The sequence below is a fragment of the Sinohyriopsis cumingii genome, chromosome 5, assembly GCF_028554795.1.
Source record: "Sinohyriopsis cumingii isolate HCF-2022 chromosome 5, ASM2855479v2, whole genome shotgun sequence".
Classification (NCBI taxonomy): domain Eukaryota; kingdom Metazoa; phylum Mollusca; class Bivalvia; order Unionida; family Unionidae; genus Sinohyriopsis; species Sinohyriopsis cumingii.
Genome location: NC_142965.1, coordinates 122,103,402 through 122,121,817, shown reverse-complemented (window position 1 = coordinate 122,121,817; position 18,416 = coordinate 122,103,402). Strand labels below are relative to the sequence as shown.

Genomic DNA, 18,416 nt, shown 5'->3' with positions numbered 1-18,416 from the left:
TCAATGACACTTGAACGTTTCCGGAAAAGGACCCTGAGTTTCCGGTCTTACTAAGTGCAACAGAAGTAAAGTGGGCCAATATAGCCTCAATGGGAATTAGCATTACAGACCCCCCCCCCGGGCCACTATAGCCTCAATGGAAATTTAACATGGAGAAAAATCGTGGGCCACTATAGCCTCAAGGGGAATTTAACATGGGAAATAGTCTTGGGCCACTCTAGCCTCAAGGGGAATTGAACATGGAGAAAAAGTCTTGGGCCACTCTAGCCTCAAGGGGAATTGAACATGGGGGAATAAAGTGTGGGTCTATCTAGGGACTAGGGGAATTTAACATATGGAAATTGAACATGGTGGGTCTGTATAGCGTCAAGGGGAATTGAACATGGTGGCATTGTCTAGGGACAATGATGGAAGAGGGTCAAACACAACAGAGACAGAAACATACATACACTAGTACAAGCGTGAGATTTATATATAAAGCATTACCAAGACCTGAAATCTTGCTGGGGTGTTCAAAAATTTGCATAATTGTAATGATGCTATAAATAGCTATAATCAAGGAAATGCTCAACGACAAAATGGATGTGACTAAAGGTAACGCTAAAATGACGAAATTGTCCCAGAATTTAAAGGAAAATAAACATATCCCCGAAAATTAAGTTACAATGGTTTAGACTAAAATGGATAAAATTAGTAACTACTTACAATATCAACTTGTGTGACGATCGTGGATAAATACCTATGTATCTATAATCAGCTGAAATTCCTATGAAATCCCACTATCTATTTATAGCTCCAACTTGTGGGTTATTCCTTTGGAAAATCCCACTATCTTTTTATAGCCTCAGCTTCAGTGACGTTCCTGTTTATGAACTCTAGTATATATGTATAGCTACAAAATGTGGAAATCCCCAAGTCGATATTTATAGTCTCAAAATTTCCAGCGACAGTGACGTCACTGTACTGAACACTAGGGGATAAATGGCAACAGTGTTGCAAGTGGCTGACCTGAATACGCGCTACTGTAGGTAGGTAGGTAGAGTGTATCTGATAGGGATAAAGTGAGTTTTATAGGGACAAACAGAGACCAATACACACACACACACACACACACAGAGAGAGGGAAGAGGAAAAAACAAACCCCAAATATACTATCCACACTCGGGAGGAAGAAGAAAAAAAACAACCAAATATACTATCTACACAACGTACGCGAACACACACAAACACACACACCCCCCCACACACACACACTATAAAATGGATAAAATTAGTAACTACTTACAATATCAACTTCTGTGACGATCGTGGATAAATACCTATGTATCTATAATCAGCTGAAATTCCTATGAAATCCCACTATCTATTTATAGCTCCAACTTGTGGGTTATTCCTTTGGAAAATCCCACTATCTTTTTATAGCCTTAGCTTCAGTGACGTTCCTGTTTATGAACTCTAGTATATATGTATAGCTACAAAATGTAGCCAGAACCACCATGTTCAATTTCCATATGTTAAATTCCCCTAGTCCCTAGTCGATATTTAGTCTCAAAATTTCCAGCGTCAGTGACGTCACTGTACTGAACACTAGGGGATAAATGGCAACAGTGTTGCAAGTGGCTGACCTGAATACGCGCTACTGTAGGTAGGTAGGTAGAGTGTATCTGATAGGGATAAAGTGAGTTTTATAGGGACAAACAGAAACCAATACACACACACACACACACACACACACACACACACACACAGAGGGAAGAGGAAAAAACAAACCCCAAATATACTATCAACACAGAAGGGAGATAATACAAACCCAAAATAAACTATCCACACAAACGTACGCGAACGCATACAAACCCCAAATAAACTATCCACACAAACGTACGCGAACGCATACAAACCCCAAATATACTATCCACACTCGGGAGGAAGAAGAAAAAAACAACCAAATATACGATCTACACAACGTACGCGAACACACCCACACACACACACACCCACACACACACACACACACACACACACACACACACACACACACGCACACCACAGAGGGAAGAAGAAAACCATTATACACTATCCACACGGAGTGAAGAAATAACCCTTTATATATACTATCAACAGAGAGTGAAGAAAATAACACATTATATTCCATCAACACAGAGTGAAGAAGAAAAAGTGTTTTGAAAGCACCTAAGCCCTCACCTGCAATGACCAACTCTGCCAAACACCTACACCCCACCCACCCCACTCCCAACACTACAAAACCCATTTAACCCGTTATTTTATGGCATCAGTGTGTGATTTAGGAAACATCAAGACACAAAATGATGGATGAATAGACTGACTATTGTTTACGGACTTGCATGCCTAAAGAGCGTGCGTGAAGGAAAACATCCTTCCATTTCAATTCTAACTAAAACATGATCCAGAGGGATAGAGAGAGGTGAAAGAGCGCAATTTCATAAAGTGTGAGTAAAAACAAAACACGCCATCCTTATTATACAATGTCAAGACCAAGAGACACTTACGTTTTCTTTCTGGTCTATTCTCTTTTAGAAGGTAGTATGAAATTTCACATCAGGGCCAACGCATCGGCTCACATTGTCAATTTTTCCATTTCCATGTCTTTACTGGCACAAGTTCTTCATCATCTTCAATTTCTTCTTCTTCTGAATCCCTCTTCTCTGTTTCGTCTTGTTTCTGTTTCTTCTCTTTTCTCGTAGGGCACTCTGAATTCCAGTGTCCTTTCTCCTGACAACGATATTAGGTATCTTGACTTTTGTCTCTCTTTCTTAGACGAAGCAGGTATTCTGGAGACAAATACGCATTTACCTTTGCAGATATAGCAAACTTCATTAGCACACACTTTCGTATGACTCTCATCAAATCAACGATCAAAAGAGTAAGTTTTGTTGCCACTTTCGCCTGTGAATTATGCTTTCGTATGACTTTTAGCAAATATTTGACCAGCAGGTCGATCTGTGCTGACTCTTCTATCTTCTTGATCGTTTGAGAGTGGAATGAATACTCTGACGCTAAGACACTCTCCTTATACACAGGGACCTGCTGCGTATGAAACCTAGTCAAATGTAATTTTGCAATAAGATGAAACGATTTCATTGAGGAAGTAAAAGGCAATGATGTACCGTATCGCCTCACACAAAACCTGAAGTGTTAGCTCAGATCCGTGTCAGCGATTTCGAAGACACAGTTTGTACACTGCTTCTTGGAATCCTGTCGTCTGTGCTAAAGATGAACTCCCTCATTGCACACCTCAAGACCATCAAGCTTATGTGATCAACACGGACGACAGTCATCTCCCAGGAACCCACTGGGTAGCCGTCTACTTTCCTCAAGAAGGATGTGTGGAATATTTTGATTCCTATGGACTGCCCCTTTGGAAGACGATATCATCGACTTTATGAGAAGAAATGCTCAGACCACTCGATTCAATAATGTGAAATTACAAGGCACAGATTCCTTGGTGTGTGGACAGTACTGTGTGTATTTTCTGCATCATTGCAGCCTGGGATATTCCTTAGCACATTTAGTGACTCATTTTGATCCTCGTTCTTCTTCTAGAAACGATGTGAAAGTAGATCAATGGTTTTGTGACCATTATGCTTATCTTTTGTCTCAAGCTAGGAAACGTAGTGTCCATCAATGGCCTAATGACTTCCAACAGTGGAAATCACAATTTCATTCACAACGTTGTCAGCCCTGTCCAAAATAATGTGAGAGTTGGCAAAAAATGTTTGGTATTTGAAACAAAATGTTTGATGTTATAGTGTTGGATTATTGTTAAAAAAAAATGTTAGAGTTGTTTGTTAGTATGAATAAAAAACATGTTGTGTTTTGAAGAAAAAAATGCCTTTGTGGTTTGTTTGACTATAGAAATCTTGATTCATGCTCTTTGACTTCTCTCTATCCCTCCCATAACACTATTTGAACGTTCCGGCTAGAAAACCGTGGAGAGATGTTTTCCTTCACGTCCGCGCTTTGACTTTAAAGCCGGCGGTAGCCTCCAGTCTAACCATCCATTGTCGACTCATCCTCCTACGAAGATGTGCTCCAAACTAGCTAAGCTAAACGAAGCCTACGTGAATTTGCATAGGGTCAGACACAGTCTGATACCGAAGCCAGAAGAGATAGAAAATGTGAGAATGCTAAAAGTCACTGAAGACCTGAAAGAAGAGCTCTTCAAGGAGGAATTCAAGAAGGAGAAAGAAGAATGGATGGAGAAGTACAGACTTCATAAACAGCAGAGAGAGCAGCAACAGCAGCAGCATGAACCTGACAGAGGCTTTGTCAACAGTTGTATCGACACCAAAGAGTTCTTCTTCTCTTTTCCGAAGAAGCAGACCTTATCCTGTGAGATAGCCTGTCGTCAGAGGAGGCCGCCATCTTATAACCTAAGCGATCGCCATAGCTTCAAGTTCCAAAAAAAAAATTCAGGGCTACCCCATACTCTCGAAAAGAAATAACATTCCACTGCCTATGATATGTTAGTCAGTTAGAAGAAAAAATACAGAAGTGAGTCTAACAGCACATGATTTCTTTATCTTGGTTAGAAAGTGCGACTCTAAGTCCTTCGTTTCCGTCGCTTATCAAAATTTTAAAAATAGTAATGTTCTGTAAAAAAGTGAGTGAGTGTTTCTTTTAGGTTTGTGCGTTTTTTTTGTTGTTGGTGATAATATGGATAATGTAAGTTCGGGTACAACGAAATTAAAAGAATTAGGCCCAGAACTCGGTGTGGAGGGAAGAAATATACGCAACAGTAGCGGGTGCAAGAAATGCAGACCTAGCCAGTTAGCACTCCACCCACCTCGAGAACACAAATAACATCTAGTCAACAGCCGACTATACCTAACAAACAACCTGCCCCGGAAAGAGTGGTGGCAAAACAAAGGGCCAATTATGTTAGACAAACGGTATGGCAAACTCAAATGTAATTATCGGAGGCACTACGTTCTTTTCTGGGCCCCGAGTGGCCGGGTGGTCTAAAGCGCTCTCCGTTACGGATCACTGTCATCTCACCTTTGTCTGCGTGGGTTCGAGTCTCGGATTCGGCTAATGTGGGTATGTGAGAAAGCTTGGCAGTAGCTTCTCGTGGGTCGGTGGTTCTTTCCGGGTTTTTCCCGGGTTCTTCCTCCACCATTAATACTGGCCGCCATGTATAGCCTATCGCGTGCTGAAAAATGGCGTTAAACCCTACAACAACAACAACGTTCTTTTCTCACTCCGATACTACAGGCAATCTCAGCTGAAAGAACAACCACAACAACAATAACAGCGACAGACACCATAGCAGCGGATTTGAAACTATCTACCTCAACTAAAGAATTAGTATCAGAACCAGAAGAGGAAATTGAGGCGGTTGAGGAGGAGGAGGGGGACGCTGACCCTCGTTGAGAAGTACACCGAAATGGGACTAGATCAAGCATTGTATGACGTCAACAAAGCAGGGTAGTTTATTAGAGCCATACAATACGTTGCCTACAAATCTCTAGACACCTTTAAACCAAGACCTTCTCAATGGGGATTAGGGTCAGAGTTCTTCCCCAATTCTACAGACTAACCTACACTGGATACCCCCTCAGTCAACTGGTAGAAGCCGCTGCTTACATTGCCGCCCATCATGGCTACGCATTTCCTGATATCAAGAATCATGAGACTAGGAGTGCGGGAAAGAACGTGAAAGCAAAAGAGAGACGTGTTACCTACTAACAGAAAAAACAGCCTTTTTAGGGCTCCAAAAGATTGCTTTTTATTAACTAGGGAACCATATTTGGCTTGGTATCCCTCCTTGACTAAACTATTCTCGAAACAAACTTGACCCATTGGAACACCGCAACAAACTTAACTTTTTAAACCTAACAGTGACCAAACTGGTATATGTCTCTTAGACATAATAATTTAAATAAGATCAGTATGGCTATTTTTATGTACACTAAGTACTAATATTAGACAGATATGTTAGGAAGTAGGAAATTTAACAGACTCGTTAGATTTGAACTAATTGCACAGGTGGTTAACACATTATTGGTACTTTTTACTGTCCATTAGCAAAAACGGGACTTGATTTGAAATAAGTACGGGCTAGCGTTTTGTTGAGTACTTAACACCCATGGCTGTCTTTTTGAGCACCTTTTTCCTCCTTTACCACGCTCGGACAGAAAAATGAGTGTGTGGTGAGACTATTCCCACTCATGTTTAAAGCCTTTCAGTCAGGTTGTTAAGGACTAGTTAGTCCTACACCCGAGTGGCTAAATTTAAAAGTAGTCTGTGAGTACATAAAAGCCTGGGAGATGGGGCTCTCTTTCCTTCCCCAGGAGTAATTAAAAATCACGCGGTGCGTTATTAAACCAGTGATATATGCTCCATTAGAGCGAAAATCACTTTAATTCAAGTAAGCAAGCAAGCAAGTTCGGGTACCGTCTCTAGCACTCTTGATGACACCAACTGTCTGGGTTATTTTCTTTCTTGCAAGCCCCTATGTTCCACTTCTGTTTGTGATAATAACTTGTGATACTTCACATTTTCTAAAGTGGAAATCTTTACAAGCCGTACAAAATACAAAACTTATATGACTTTGGCTTTTGACACTTGCACAGACTCTTCACTTTATAAGTGTCACGAGAAAATTGTATATCCAATTTTTACCATTTCCAAAAACACGCACACACTTGCAGCTTGACCAGAAATATGTACATGTTGTTTTGTGGATAAGTCACAGACAAGTCCAAGTCCATAGGTGGTTATGAACGTTAGGAATATCCCCTCATTTTTTCAGAAATATCAAAGCTTGTATGTGCATTTTCCCTTTTCCACTCTATATTAGTGCTTAGATTTGTTCCAAAAGAAGAAAAAAGAAACGAAACAATTTTGAAGAAAAAAAAATGAATTTTGAATTCAGGTTTCTCTCTGTTTATAATTTTTTTTCAAGTTGATGGTGCATGACAGAGTACATTCGCCTACCTTTCCAAAGTGAGAGACATTTCTTCACATGTCACTGCCTTTGTTAAATTCGGTTTCATTGGTTAGTTATCGTTAATCTTTAATTTTTTGATGTATTTCTTTTTGATAGAAGATTTAAGACTTTCTAGTGTTGTAACGGTATTTATGTTGTTTAGTCTGTTGATGAAATTATCTATAGCAAAGTGCTTAAGATTTTTTCAGGTTTTTTATTATTTCAAGCCCTACAAAAGGAGACCAAGTTTGTCTTCAAAGACGATTGAAACTCTAAATTACACGGGCGTGAAGGAAAACATCGTTATGTTCATTCTAATCATGCTTGCCGTATCTCTTTGTGTTTTAGAGGTCATATTTCTTCTTAAGTAAATACACGCATCAATAGACAGACAGATTGGGTCATCATCCTTGAGTTTCACTGTACTTTCGGTTCTTTACTTCATACAAACCCCAAATTTATTAGTTTGAAAAAAAAAAAAGATAACATGCCCCTCAATACTGTAACACATCTGTTCTGACTCTACCGATGTGAGTGTGAGTGTTTTATGTTAAAATGTTTAAGTGAGATATAACAAAAATGGTCAGTTTGAAAACGCGAACCAATACTGTGACGCTCAGTATTTTGATGTGTTAAGAATAAATGGTACAACACACACAAAGAGGGCTTGTAAGTTCACATTTCAGTCTGTCTGCACTGTAATGGTAACAACGCAAGAACATAGGGATTATTATGCCACACAGTCCTAGAACAAAACAATGCATCACCCGTTGTAAGCCATTTCATTGGCTATACTTATTTTCTTACCGCGTTCACTTCGAATTGACTTGAGTAGCTATTCACACAGTGACGAGAATGGCCATGCTTTGCTGGGTCTATCCTATAGGCGATTTATATAAAAAAAATATTTTAAAAAATTAAACTAATGCACGAACTATGGTTCCATGGGTGATCCCATGGAAATTGTGTCCGTCTTATTACAAAATACATCAACATTTAATTAAACCGTGCAGATCGCTAGAACAAACCTCTGATCATATACATTTTGAAAAGTGTTGTGTGACACGGATCGCCATTGTCGCTTGGTGTCTGCTTTCTTCTTCGAAAAGAGATCGTTTCGTCTTGACTATAAAAATTTAATTTGACTAAGTTTTACGCACTACTTGAACTCATACATTTCACGTTGTAGGTGTAAGCTGTCGTTCTCAGTTTTCTGGAAGTTCGTTTTTGCGTTTCTCAGATGTGATACTATTTTTTATGGACCGAACGAAATTTCTTTTGGCGTGAATCAGGACTCGTGGTTTTGTGGCATTAATGGAGAGCATTGATGAAAGCTCAGTTATGTCGTCTTCGAAATCGCTGACACGGATCTGAGCTAACACTTCAGGTTTTGTGTGAGGCGATACGGTACATCATTGCCTTTTACTTCCTCAATGAAATCGTTTCATCTTATTGCAAAATTACATTTGACTAGGTTTCATACGCAGCAGGTCCATGTATATAAGGAGAGTGTCTTAGCGTCAGAGTATTCATTCCACTCTCAAACGATCAAGAAGATGGAAGAGTCAGCACAGATCGACCTGCTGGTCAAATATTTGCTAAAAGTCATACGAAAGCATAATTCACAGGCGAAAGTGGCAACAAAACTTACTCTTTTGATCGTTGATTTGATGAGAGTCATACGAAAGTGTGTGCTAATGAAGTTTGCTATATCTGCAAAGGTAAATGGGTATTTGTCTCCAGAATACTTGCTTCGTCTAAGAAAGAGAGACAAAAGTCAAGATACCTAATATCGTTGTCAGGAGAAAGGACACTAGAATTCAGAGTGCCCTACGAGAAAAGAGAAGAAACAGAAACAAGACGAAACAGAGAAGAGGGATTCAGAAGAAGAAGAAATTGAAGATGATGAAGAACTTGTGCCAGTAAAGACATGGAAATGGAAAAATTGACAATGTGAGCCGATGCGTTGGCCCTGATGTGAAATTTCATACTACCTTCTAAAAGAGAATAGACCAGAAAGAAAACGTAAGTGTCTCTTGGTCTTGACATTGTATAATAAGGATGGCGTGTTTTGTTTTTACTCACACTTTATGAAATTGCGCTCTTTCACCTCTCTCTATCCCTCTGGATCATGTTTTAGTTAGAATTGAAATGGAAGGATGTTTTCCTTCACGCACGCTCTTTAGGCATGCAAGTCCGTAAACAATAGTCAGTCTATTCATCCATCATTTTATGTCTTGATGTTTCCTAAATCACACACTGATGCCATAAAATAACGGGTTAAATGGGTTTTGTAGTGTTGGGAGTGGGGTGGGTGGGGTGTAGGTGTTTGGCAGAGGTGGTCATTGCAGGTGAGGGCTTAGGTGCTTTCAAAACACTTTTTCTTCTTCACTCTGTGTTGATGGAATATAATGTGTTATTTTCTTCACTCTCTGTTGATAGTACATATAAAGGGTTATTTCTTCACTCCGTGTGGATAGTGTATAATGGTTTTCTTCTTCCCTCTGTGGTGTGCGTGTGTGTGTGTGTGTGTGTGTGTGTGTGTGTGTTCGCGTAAGTTGTGTAGATCGTATATTTGGTTGCTTTTTTCTTCTTCCTCCCGAGTGTGGATAGTATATTTGGGGTTTGTATGCGTTCGCGTACGTTTGTGTGGATAGTTTATTTGGGGTTTGTATGCGTTCGCGTACGTTTGTGTGGATAGTTTATTTGGGGTTTGTATTATCTCCCTTCTGTGTTAATAGTATATTTGGGGTTTGTTTTTTCCTCTTCCCTCTGTGTGTGTGTATGTGTGTGTGTGTGTATTGGTCTCTGTTTGTCCCTATAAAACTCACTTTATCCCTATCAGATACACTCTACCTACCTACCTACAGTAGCGTGTATTCAGGTCAGCCACTTGCAACACTGTTGCCATTTATCCCCTAGTGTTCAGTACAGTAACGTCACTGACGCTGGAAATTTTGAGACTAAATATCGACTAGGGACTAGGGGAATTTAACATATGGAAATTGAACATGGTGGGTCTGGCTACATTTTGTAGCTATACATATATACTAGAGTTCATAAACAGGAACGTCACTGAAGCTGAGGCTATAAAAAGATAGTGGGATTTTCCAAAGGAAAAAGCCACAAGTTGGAGCTATAAATAGATAGTGGGATTTCATAGGAATTTCAGCTGATTATAGATACATAGGTATTTATCCACGATCGTCACAGAAGTTGATATTGTAAGTAGTTACTAATTTTATCCATTTTATAGTGTGTGTGTGTGTGTGTGTGTGTGTGTGGGTGTGTGTGTTTGTGTGTGTTCGCGTACGTTGTGTAGATAGTATATTTGGTTGTTTTTTTCTTCTTCCTCCCGAGTGTGGATAGTATATTTGGGGTTTGTTTTTTCCTCTTCCCTCTGTGTGTGTGTGTGTGTGTGTGTGTGTATTGGTCTCTGTTTGTCCCTATAAAACTCACTTTATCCCTATCAGATACACTCTACCTACCTACCTACAGTAGCGCGTATTCAGGTCAGCCACTTGCAACATGTTGCCATTTATCCCCTAGTGTTCAATACAGTGACGTCACTGACGCTGGAAATTTTGAGACTATAAATATCGACTTGGGGATTTCCACATTTGTAGCTATACATATATACTAGAGTTCATAAACAGGAACGTCACTGAAGCTGAGGCTATAAAAAGATAGTGGGATTTTCCAAAGGAATAACCCACAAGTTGGAGCTATAAATAGATAGTGGGATTTCATAGGAATTTCAGCTGATTATAGATACATAGGTATTTATCCACGATCGTCACACAAGTTGATATTGTAAGTCGTTACTAATTTTATCCATTTTAGTCTAAACCATTGTAACTTAATTTTCGGGGATATGTTTATTTTCCTTTAAATTCTGGGACAATTTCGTCATTTTAGCGTTACTTTTAGTCACATCCATTTTGTCGTTGAGCATTTCCTTGATTATAGCTATTTATAGCATCATTACAATTATGCAAAGTTTGGAACACCCCAGCAAGATTTCAGGTCTTGGTAATGCTTTATATATAAATCTCACGCTTGTACTAGTGTATGTATGTTTCTGTCTCTGTTGTGTTTGACCCTCTACCATCATTGTCCCTAGACAATGCCACCATGTTCAATTCCCCTTGACGCTATACAGACCCACCATGTTCAATTTCCATATGCTAAATTCCCCTAGTCCCTAGATAGACCCACACTTTATTCCCCCATGTTCAATTCCCCTTGAGGCTAGAGTGGCCCAAGACTTTTTCTCCATGTTCAATTCCCCTTGAGGCTAGAGTGGCCCAAGACTATTTCCCATGTTAAATTCCCCTTGAGGCTATAGTGGCCCACGATTTTTCTCCATGTTAAATTTCCATTGAGGCTATAGTGGCCCGGGGGGGGGGGGGGTCTGTAATGCTAATTCCCATTGAGGCTATAGTGGCCCACTTTACTACTTGCAACTGACAGAACCCGAACTGCGTATTATTAGATCAAGCTTGTTTATTAACCAGTTTGTTGATACAAAGAAATAGTCATTATTTATGGGCTGTATTTTGAACTATTTATATTCTTCTCCCGATCTGACATCGAAACACATTATAAGGTTACACGGTCAACTCTAGTCAAGGAGACCAAGTTCGTTTTCAGTTAGTCCGTCATATCAATGAGATTATTTCTCATTGTAAAGATTATACCTCTATGTATCTCTTACCCTTGTAATATTATCATGAATCAATAGAACGATTCAGAATATAAATCTATGCTTCATGTCTAATATTGCCGTATTTCAAAATATATCTAACCATTAAAATTAATTTTTTTATAAACAACATGTAGACGTTATCCTCTGGAGTATTCCCAGTAAAAGTCAAATCCCAAATAATGACAATGTTATAAAGAGCAATTGTTATAAAGAACTATAAACAAAGAGAATGCCCATGTGTGTTACACCGAAATTGGTATGGGAGTTGGAAATTCTAAATTGGAAAATGAAAGTGTCGTTATATTGACCGCCTATCTGTGTGTGAGTGTGTGTGTCTATCTATATATCTCTCTCTCTCTATCTGTCTGTCTGTCTGTCTATCTAGATAGATAGATAGATCGGTAGATAGACAGATAGATATATAGATATACACGCACATTACCACTCTGGTTTTAAAACGACATATCGCCACAATGGCGAAATCACTCTGGAGTTACTTTATCCCCAAATTCAAAAATACCCTCATGTATGTACACCTACCCTTATGTATGTACATCTACCCTCATGTATGTACATCTACCCTCATATATGTACATCTACCCTCATGTATGTTAGAGTTAGATATTCATGCGTGATTCATATTTTTCTTCTTCTTCTTCTTATATCTTCTCTCTCTTTCTCTCCTCATCAGGATGAACAGTGCTAAAGTAAAATATGCCAACAGTGTACATTGATGTAAGCAATAAAGAGATACATTACAAAATGCCAAAGAGCAAACTCCAAGCAACAACAAGTACATCTGAAGCAGTAGCGTATTGAATAAAGTTTTGCTGCATGAATTACGCAAATTGCCATTAAATGGAATTTACTTGACCTAATCTGATGTTCTGTCTCACCAATATCTGTCACAGTCTACGAAAGGGAAGATGCTTTAAAGGCGAAACTCTGAATTAAAGATGATGTGACGTATTTTTAATTATACATTTTAACTCTCTTAACACTCGTATTTGAAAATGAAGGATACAATGTGGATAGTTGAGAGCTGGTTGGCAACAGAAATTAAGTCTCCATCAACAATTGGATTTAACATATCCTACCCGAATTAAACTGTATCATTGATCTGGCAGTTCTAGAGCAATTCTAACTACACTCATCAATGTTCCGCACAAGAAATGTGTTAGCGAAAAAAAGTCAGTTTCTTTTTTGTTCTTATGAAAACAGTAATTGATTTGACATAGTGAGCAAATGTAAGCATTTATACGTGGGAGATAAATATGCGATAGGTCATTGTCCAAAATTATTGCAGACCCTCTTATTGGTAATGCGGTATTACAGTCGTTAACCGCATGGGCAAAGAATGGAATGCAATTATGCAAGTCGATGGTTTTGTCTTCAAAAATACATAATAAAAGAAATTCTATTTTATTTTCAGCAGAAATATAGAGATATTTCACGAATAAAGTGGAAACATTTCGTATTGTCATTCTTGACTTCGCCACTCGTGGCTGTATAATTTGTCCACTTCACTTGTATATATATATATATATATATATATATATATATATATATATATATATATATATATATATATATATGTATTTTTGTACGTTTTATAAACGTCCGTAAGGCAACCATCCCTCGCACATGTTAGCACACCAAAATTAATTCCTTATGGTCAGTACACGCTTTTTACGTTAGCTTTCGGCTAAGTGCCATATTGCACTGTTGACTTTTCACACAGCCGTTCGACTTGGTTCTCAGTTCTTGATATCCAAACGAAACATGGGTTCTATCGAACACATTGTAGCTAAATTTTCGGAGAGCAAAGGAAAATTATAACAAAATGGTGGTAGTGCATTCATTCCTCTTTTCATCGTATAAATAATTAAAATGATCTCTACTGGATTTACGTTTAATGGAAATAACCGGTTTCATTGCTATCGTCCTTAACTTCAATCGTCAACATCATTATTAATGTATGAGTTAGAGGCATTTATGTAAATTATTTATGACATTTGAGCAAATTAAATGACTTTATTACATACCAATAGAATCTTCCATCTTGGATAGAGCGTTTGGTGCAAGTAATGCAAAAGCATTCCTCTTATATGGTGGAATACGGCCTCCACGTATTCGTTTCATATGGCGGATACGGCCCCAGCGTATTGTAACTACTCGGCAGATATTTTGTGTATTAAAATAGATAAAACAAGTTTTACTAAAGTGAAAAAGGCGCCCGATGTTTTCTACATATTTAATCAGTTCAGAATCTGCGCCTGTAATACGCTTACTTCTTTTCAATATGGCATCAATGAACCTCCATTACTTTGTGGCATTAATTAACCTCTATTACTTTGGAGAATTTAATAAATGCGACTGCATTACGGTGATATTCCCGAGCGATATAGATCAGATAAAAGTATATTGATTCTGTTATTAGGATATTTTCAAATTACGATGATAAAGTTATCAATGAGATCTCCACTAAGTACAATTGGGCGGCCGCAAAGTAAGAGACTGGAATCCTATATTATTATTTAATACGGTGTATACACTTTGTGATTCTTGAAAGTCAATGCCATGTGTTAATTCCATTGCTCTCATTCTTAGAAAGAAGACGGATATGTTAAAGAAGAAATCAAAAGGTAAAATATTATATATGAACATATGTATTGACAAACCACTAATGGGATCCGAAGGTCAGAAGTCATTCGGAGTAAAACACATACATGGAATATTGACCGTTAAATGACTAAATAATGCAGATTTTAGGTATTTGGTATACACGTTTATGTCTACTATAAATTGAAACCGAACAGAGCGTTACCTTTATTTTCTTATATAATTTTGTAATAAATATGAATGGACACCACACTGAGCATAATATAATTCTACGCTTAATAACCCCTGACCTCACGCAAAGGGACATCACTCGTACAAAGTAACATCACATCTACTGAGAACTATTTTAAACTGTCTTTTTTTTATTTTGTTAATGCAATAACGACATAGTCTTGAGGTATTTCTTCCTCAGATACAGACACAAAATGTATTCCCTTGGTTTGGTACGAATACTCTTTCTCTGCTATGGAAAGGATTTGTCTTTTACGAATTTTACGTTGTAGACGACTGATACACAATACAAAATAAACGCGAAATAAGGACTGGAGTGGGTGTGACAAAGTTGTTTTGCCGACAGAACCTTTCTAGATACCATAACTGTCGATTAGATTCCACATGGACTAAAATTTATCCATGTGTAATTAACTCGGAATCGAACTTAACCCGGTTTCACTCATTTGAGTTGTGTGCACATATCATAAAAGAGAGGTTTTGGTATATATGTTTATTCAGATCAGAACAAGAGTTAAAAAGAAGTCTGAATACAAGTTTCTGATACAATCCCGTGTATGGAAAGGAACAAGATTGCGAAGGGTGCTCGCCTGAGATACTGACCTGGAGAGCTGCTATTTCTTTTCGGTCTATGAAGAACACACACACACACACACACACACACACACATAGCTTAGGTTTTTTTAAACTATTGACGGTCTGTTTTAGTTAATTGAATTGACATGGGCTGCTTGTATTTCGCATCTTTTTTATCTGTCAAAATATTTGTTTTTCTCCCCTAATTGCTGAGCCTTGCATAAACAAAAAACCAGAATAAAAACATGTGACAACTAAACTAAAAAAGGGAATAATTATCTATAAATCTCACCTGGAAATCAGAGCGTATAGCCAAGGAAATATTTGTCTCTGAGACATTAACCGCCTCAAACACTCTTTCTTGGTAGAATCGTGTACCATCCTCCTTCTCTGCGTCTTCATTACCCCAACATAACGATTTGCAAAAACCCAGCCACAGGAACAAAAGGATCGCCGACATACTTTTAACCTGAAATAGTGAATTTTCCTCTTCCTTTACAAACATTTCCACTTGATTCCAGGCTGAACATAGAAACTTCTTCCGATTTATCTACAGTAACTTTTTGTATTGGTAAATTGCAATTAGTTTAATCTACCCCGTCCAAATCACACAAAATCTTATTTAAGAGAAACTTATCGTACAACACAACACTGCAACGAATATGCTCCATGAATGATTACTTTAACAGGCTTTTTCTTACCTTACATTCGATGTTTTCACTATTTTTCAGTTTCAAAACGAATTTAATTAAAATTACATTCATTTCGTTCTACCATAGGTCATCACGGTTTATTTGGCCATAATGCTGATATAACCTTCATGCTTGTGACAGCTCAATATTCTGGAGACGAATCATTACGTGTTTGTGCTCTGCGCAGTGGACCTTCTTATCGGAAGATATATAATACATAAAAATTTTAAAATCAGCAACGCAAACAGCTCAGGTAAGATAGCACGTGACAGGAGGAGGAGGAGCCCAAGTCTTTAGGCAACAGCATCTGCGGCATTATTGATCAATAAATGTATTTATTTTATTAGGATCCCACCAATAGTGATACTCACCTCATCTCCATTCTCGTCTTTAAATTGGTTATACATTTATTTTGCATTAACCCTTCTCGTACGATGACTTCTTTTTAAATATATCCATCTTTATAATGCACTGTTCTGATCCACGTATAAAAATATATGCACGTGCTGTTAGTCCTTTCCACGTTTCATGTGCCTGCTTGTGTATGTGGTGGGGGCTGTTGCTAAGTTGTGAGAACTTGTAGCCCGACCTCATGTGCTGTAAATATGGCCCCAAAATATATTTAAACCAAAAATGTATTTCTAATACTTAAATTCATTCCACTTGGAAGTTTGGTAAAATGTGAACATTAGCAGGTTTTCTGCATGTATGAACAGTTATACATACAGTAATTAATGAGATTGCATCACAGTCCATCCGAAAACTGTCGATTCTAAAGGATGTTAATACCTGTAACTCGTTGGATCTTCAACATCAATGTATTGCTATGCGCGTTTTTGACATCAATGTATTGCTATGCGTGTTTTTAACATCAATGTATTGCTTTGCGCGTTTTTAAGATCATTGTATTGCTATGCGCGTTTTTAACATCAATGTATTACTATGCGTTTTTTTTTTAAAGATCAATGTATTGCTATGCGTGTTTTTAAGATCAATGTATTGCTATGCGCGTTTTTAACAGTAATGTATTGCTATGCCTGTTTTCAAGATAATGCATTGCTATGCGCGTTTTTAAGATCAATATATTGCTATGCGTGTTTTTAAGATCAATGTATTGCTATGCGTGTTGGCAAACATGATATTGTCTATTTTCAAGCAGTTTGCGTTATTGCTATTACCGTTACAGTTCCTCACGGAATGCCGTGATGAGCTAAATCAGACAGGTCTCTGAACGTAAAAGTGGAACGCAGACCAAAAACATATTATTATGTTCTATGTCACTCACCCTTTGCAAACAATCGAGGAACCAAAGACCTGTGATCGTATTGTATGTATTCTTAGTAAATTTTATAAAACATTCTCATTTGAGGACTATAACCTTACGTTTCTGATTCGTAAATAGATTTTTTTGGTACGATTTGCCCTTATCTCTAAAGCACGTGATTATGTCCATCTCCCCTTTGCTAGGTATGTATTTCTGTCATAATATCTATTCATCATTTTACCTGTTTCAAAGTATCGACTGTCGTACACAGAAATTAAGATATGTTTGTATTACATACTGGAACGTGTATCTTTAATCCTAATATATCAAGCAAAAAATACATCAGCGTGATTGGCTTCAAAATGATGGTATTGATATCGCGCGCGCGCGTGTGTGTGAGTGTGTGTGTGTATGTAAGGAGGGTCTTTGAGCAGTCCATTGAAGTAGCGATGAGAAATTAAATGAAAATCGTGTTACTACTGCCTTACCCAATTCAGTTTCATGACACGTGAACGCCGCAAGCAATGAGAAGATTGGCAAAAGTGGATCACACCATGCTTACTCCAGTCACGTTAGTTGTGGTCAAACTCTTCCGCATGGAGACCTTATTCCTTGGTCAGTCAATACAGTGGATCATTTACTTAGGGAAATTGGACTGAATTTTTCTATTCTCTTTTTAGACCATGATGTTGTTATAGAAGCAATTAAGCAGCTTTTACTTGGAGGGTGAGAGAATAAAAGAATAATAAGCACTTTTTTCATTCAGTTGAAGCGTATTTATTTGCAGAGCTAACAATGTCTATAGCGCGAAAGCTGTGTGTGCTGATATTAAGTCTCCGATTCAATGAACAAGGAGAAATATATACAAAAGAGATCTCTCACGTCTTGCATTTTGTAAGTTTAAGATTGTATCCGTTTGTTAGTAATATGATATCGTCCAAAATACCCGACATACAGGCATCAAAACACGACGGACTTCGTCTTTCAGAGCTAAAACAGAATGGACAAATAAATAGCTTAAAGAAAAAGTAAAAGGGCATCGTTTCTTTATCTACATGGTTTATCAAACTGTTGATAAAGTTTAATTAATGGGGAAGTTTTACGGGTATTGTTTGCACCGCCATCATCCATCATACAGTACTGAATCCTACTGAAATAAAACAGTCTTTTTCATTGATGCTTTACGTGTTTCTCCACTGCATAATTAAAAATTATATACTTCTGAGGCTGTCTTCATAGAAATACGTCCGAGCCGTGTTTGATAGTCCTATGCGTTGAGAAGTTAAATGTATGTACATGAACCACTTTTATTATTTCAGTCATCTTGTCCTTTGACCCAAACTATCAATAGGC

General features: G+C 37.9%; 1 protein-coding gene across 5 annotated transcripts in view; it reads right to left on the bottom strand.

The window, feature by feature from the left end:
* The window catches only part of LOC149800097 (uncharacterized), an 88,699-nt gene that overhangs the window by 17,310 nt on the left and 52,973 nt on the right, over positions 1-18,416 (bottom strand). For 4 of the 5 annotated variants that reach the window (XM_089959665.1, XM_089959668.1, XM_089959666.1 and 1 more), the window contains exon 2: positions 15,400-15,576. The exons of the other annotated variant lie outside the window; for it this stretch is intronic. In XM_089959665.1, coding sequence (XP_089815791.1) covers positions 15,400-15,567 — 168 coding nt within the window. In that variant the 5' untranslated portion in view covers positions 15,568-15,576. The remainder of the gene's footprint in view (positions 1-15,399; positions 15,577-18,416) is intronic. 5 annotated transcript variants of the gene reach the window in all.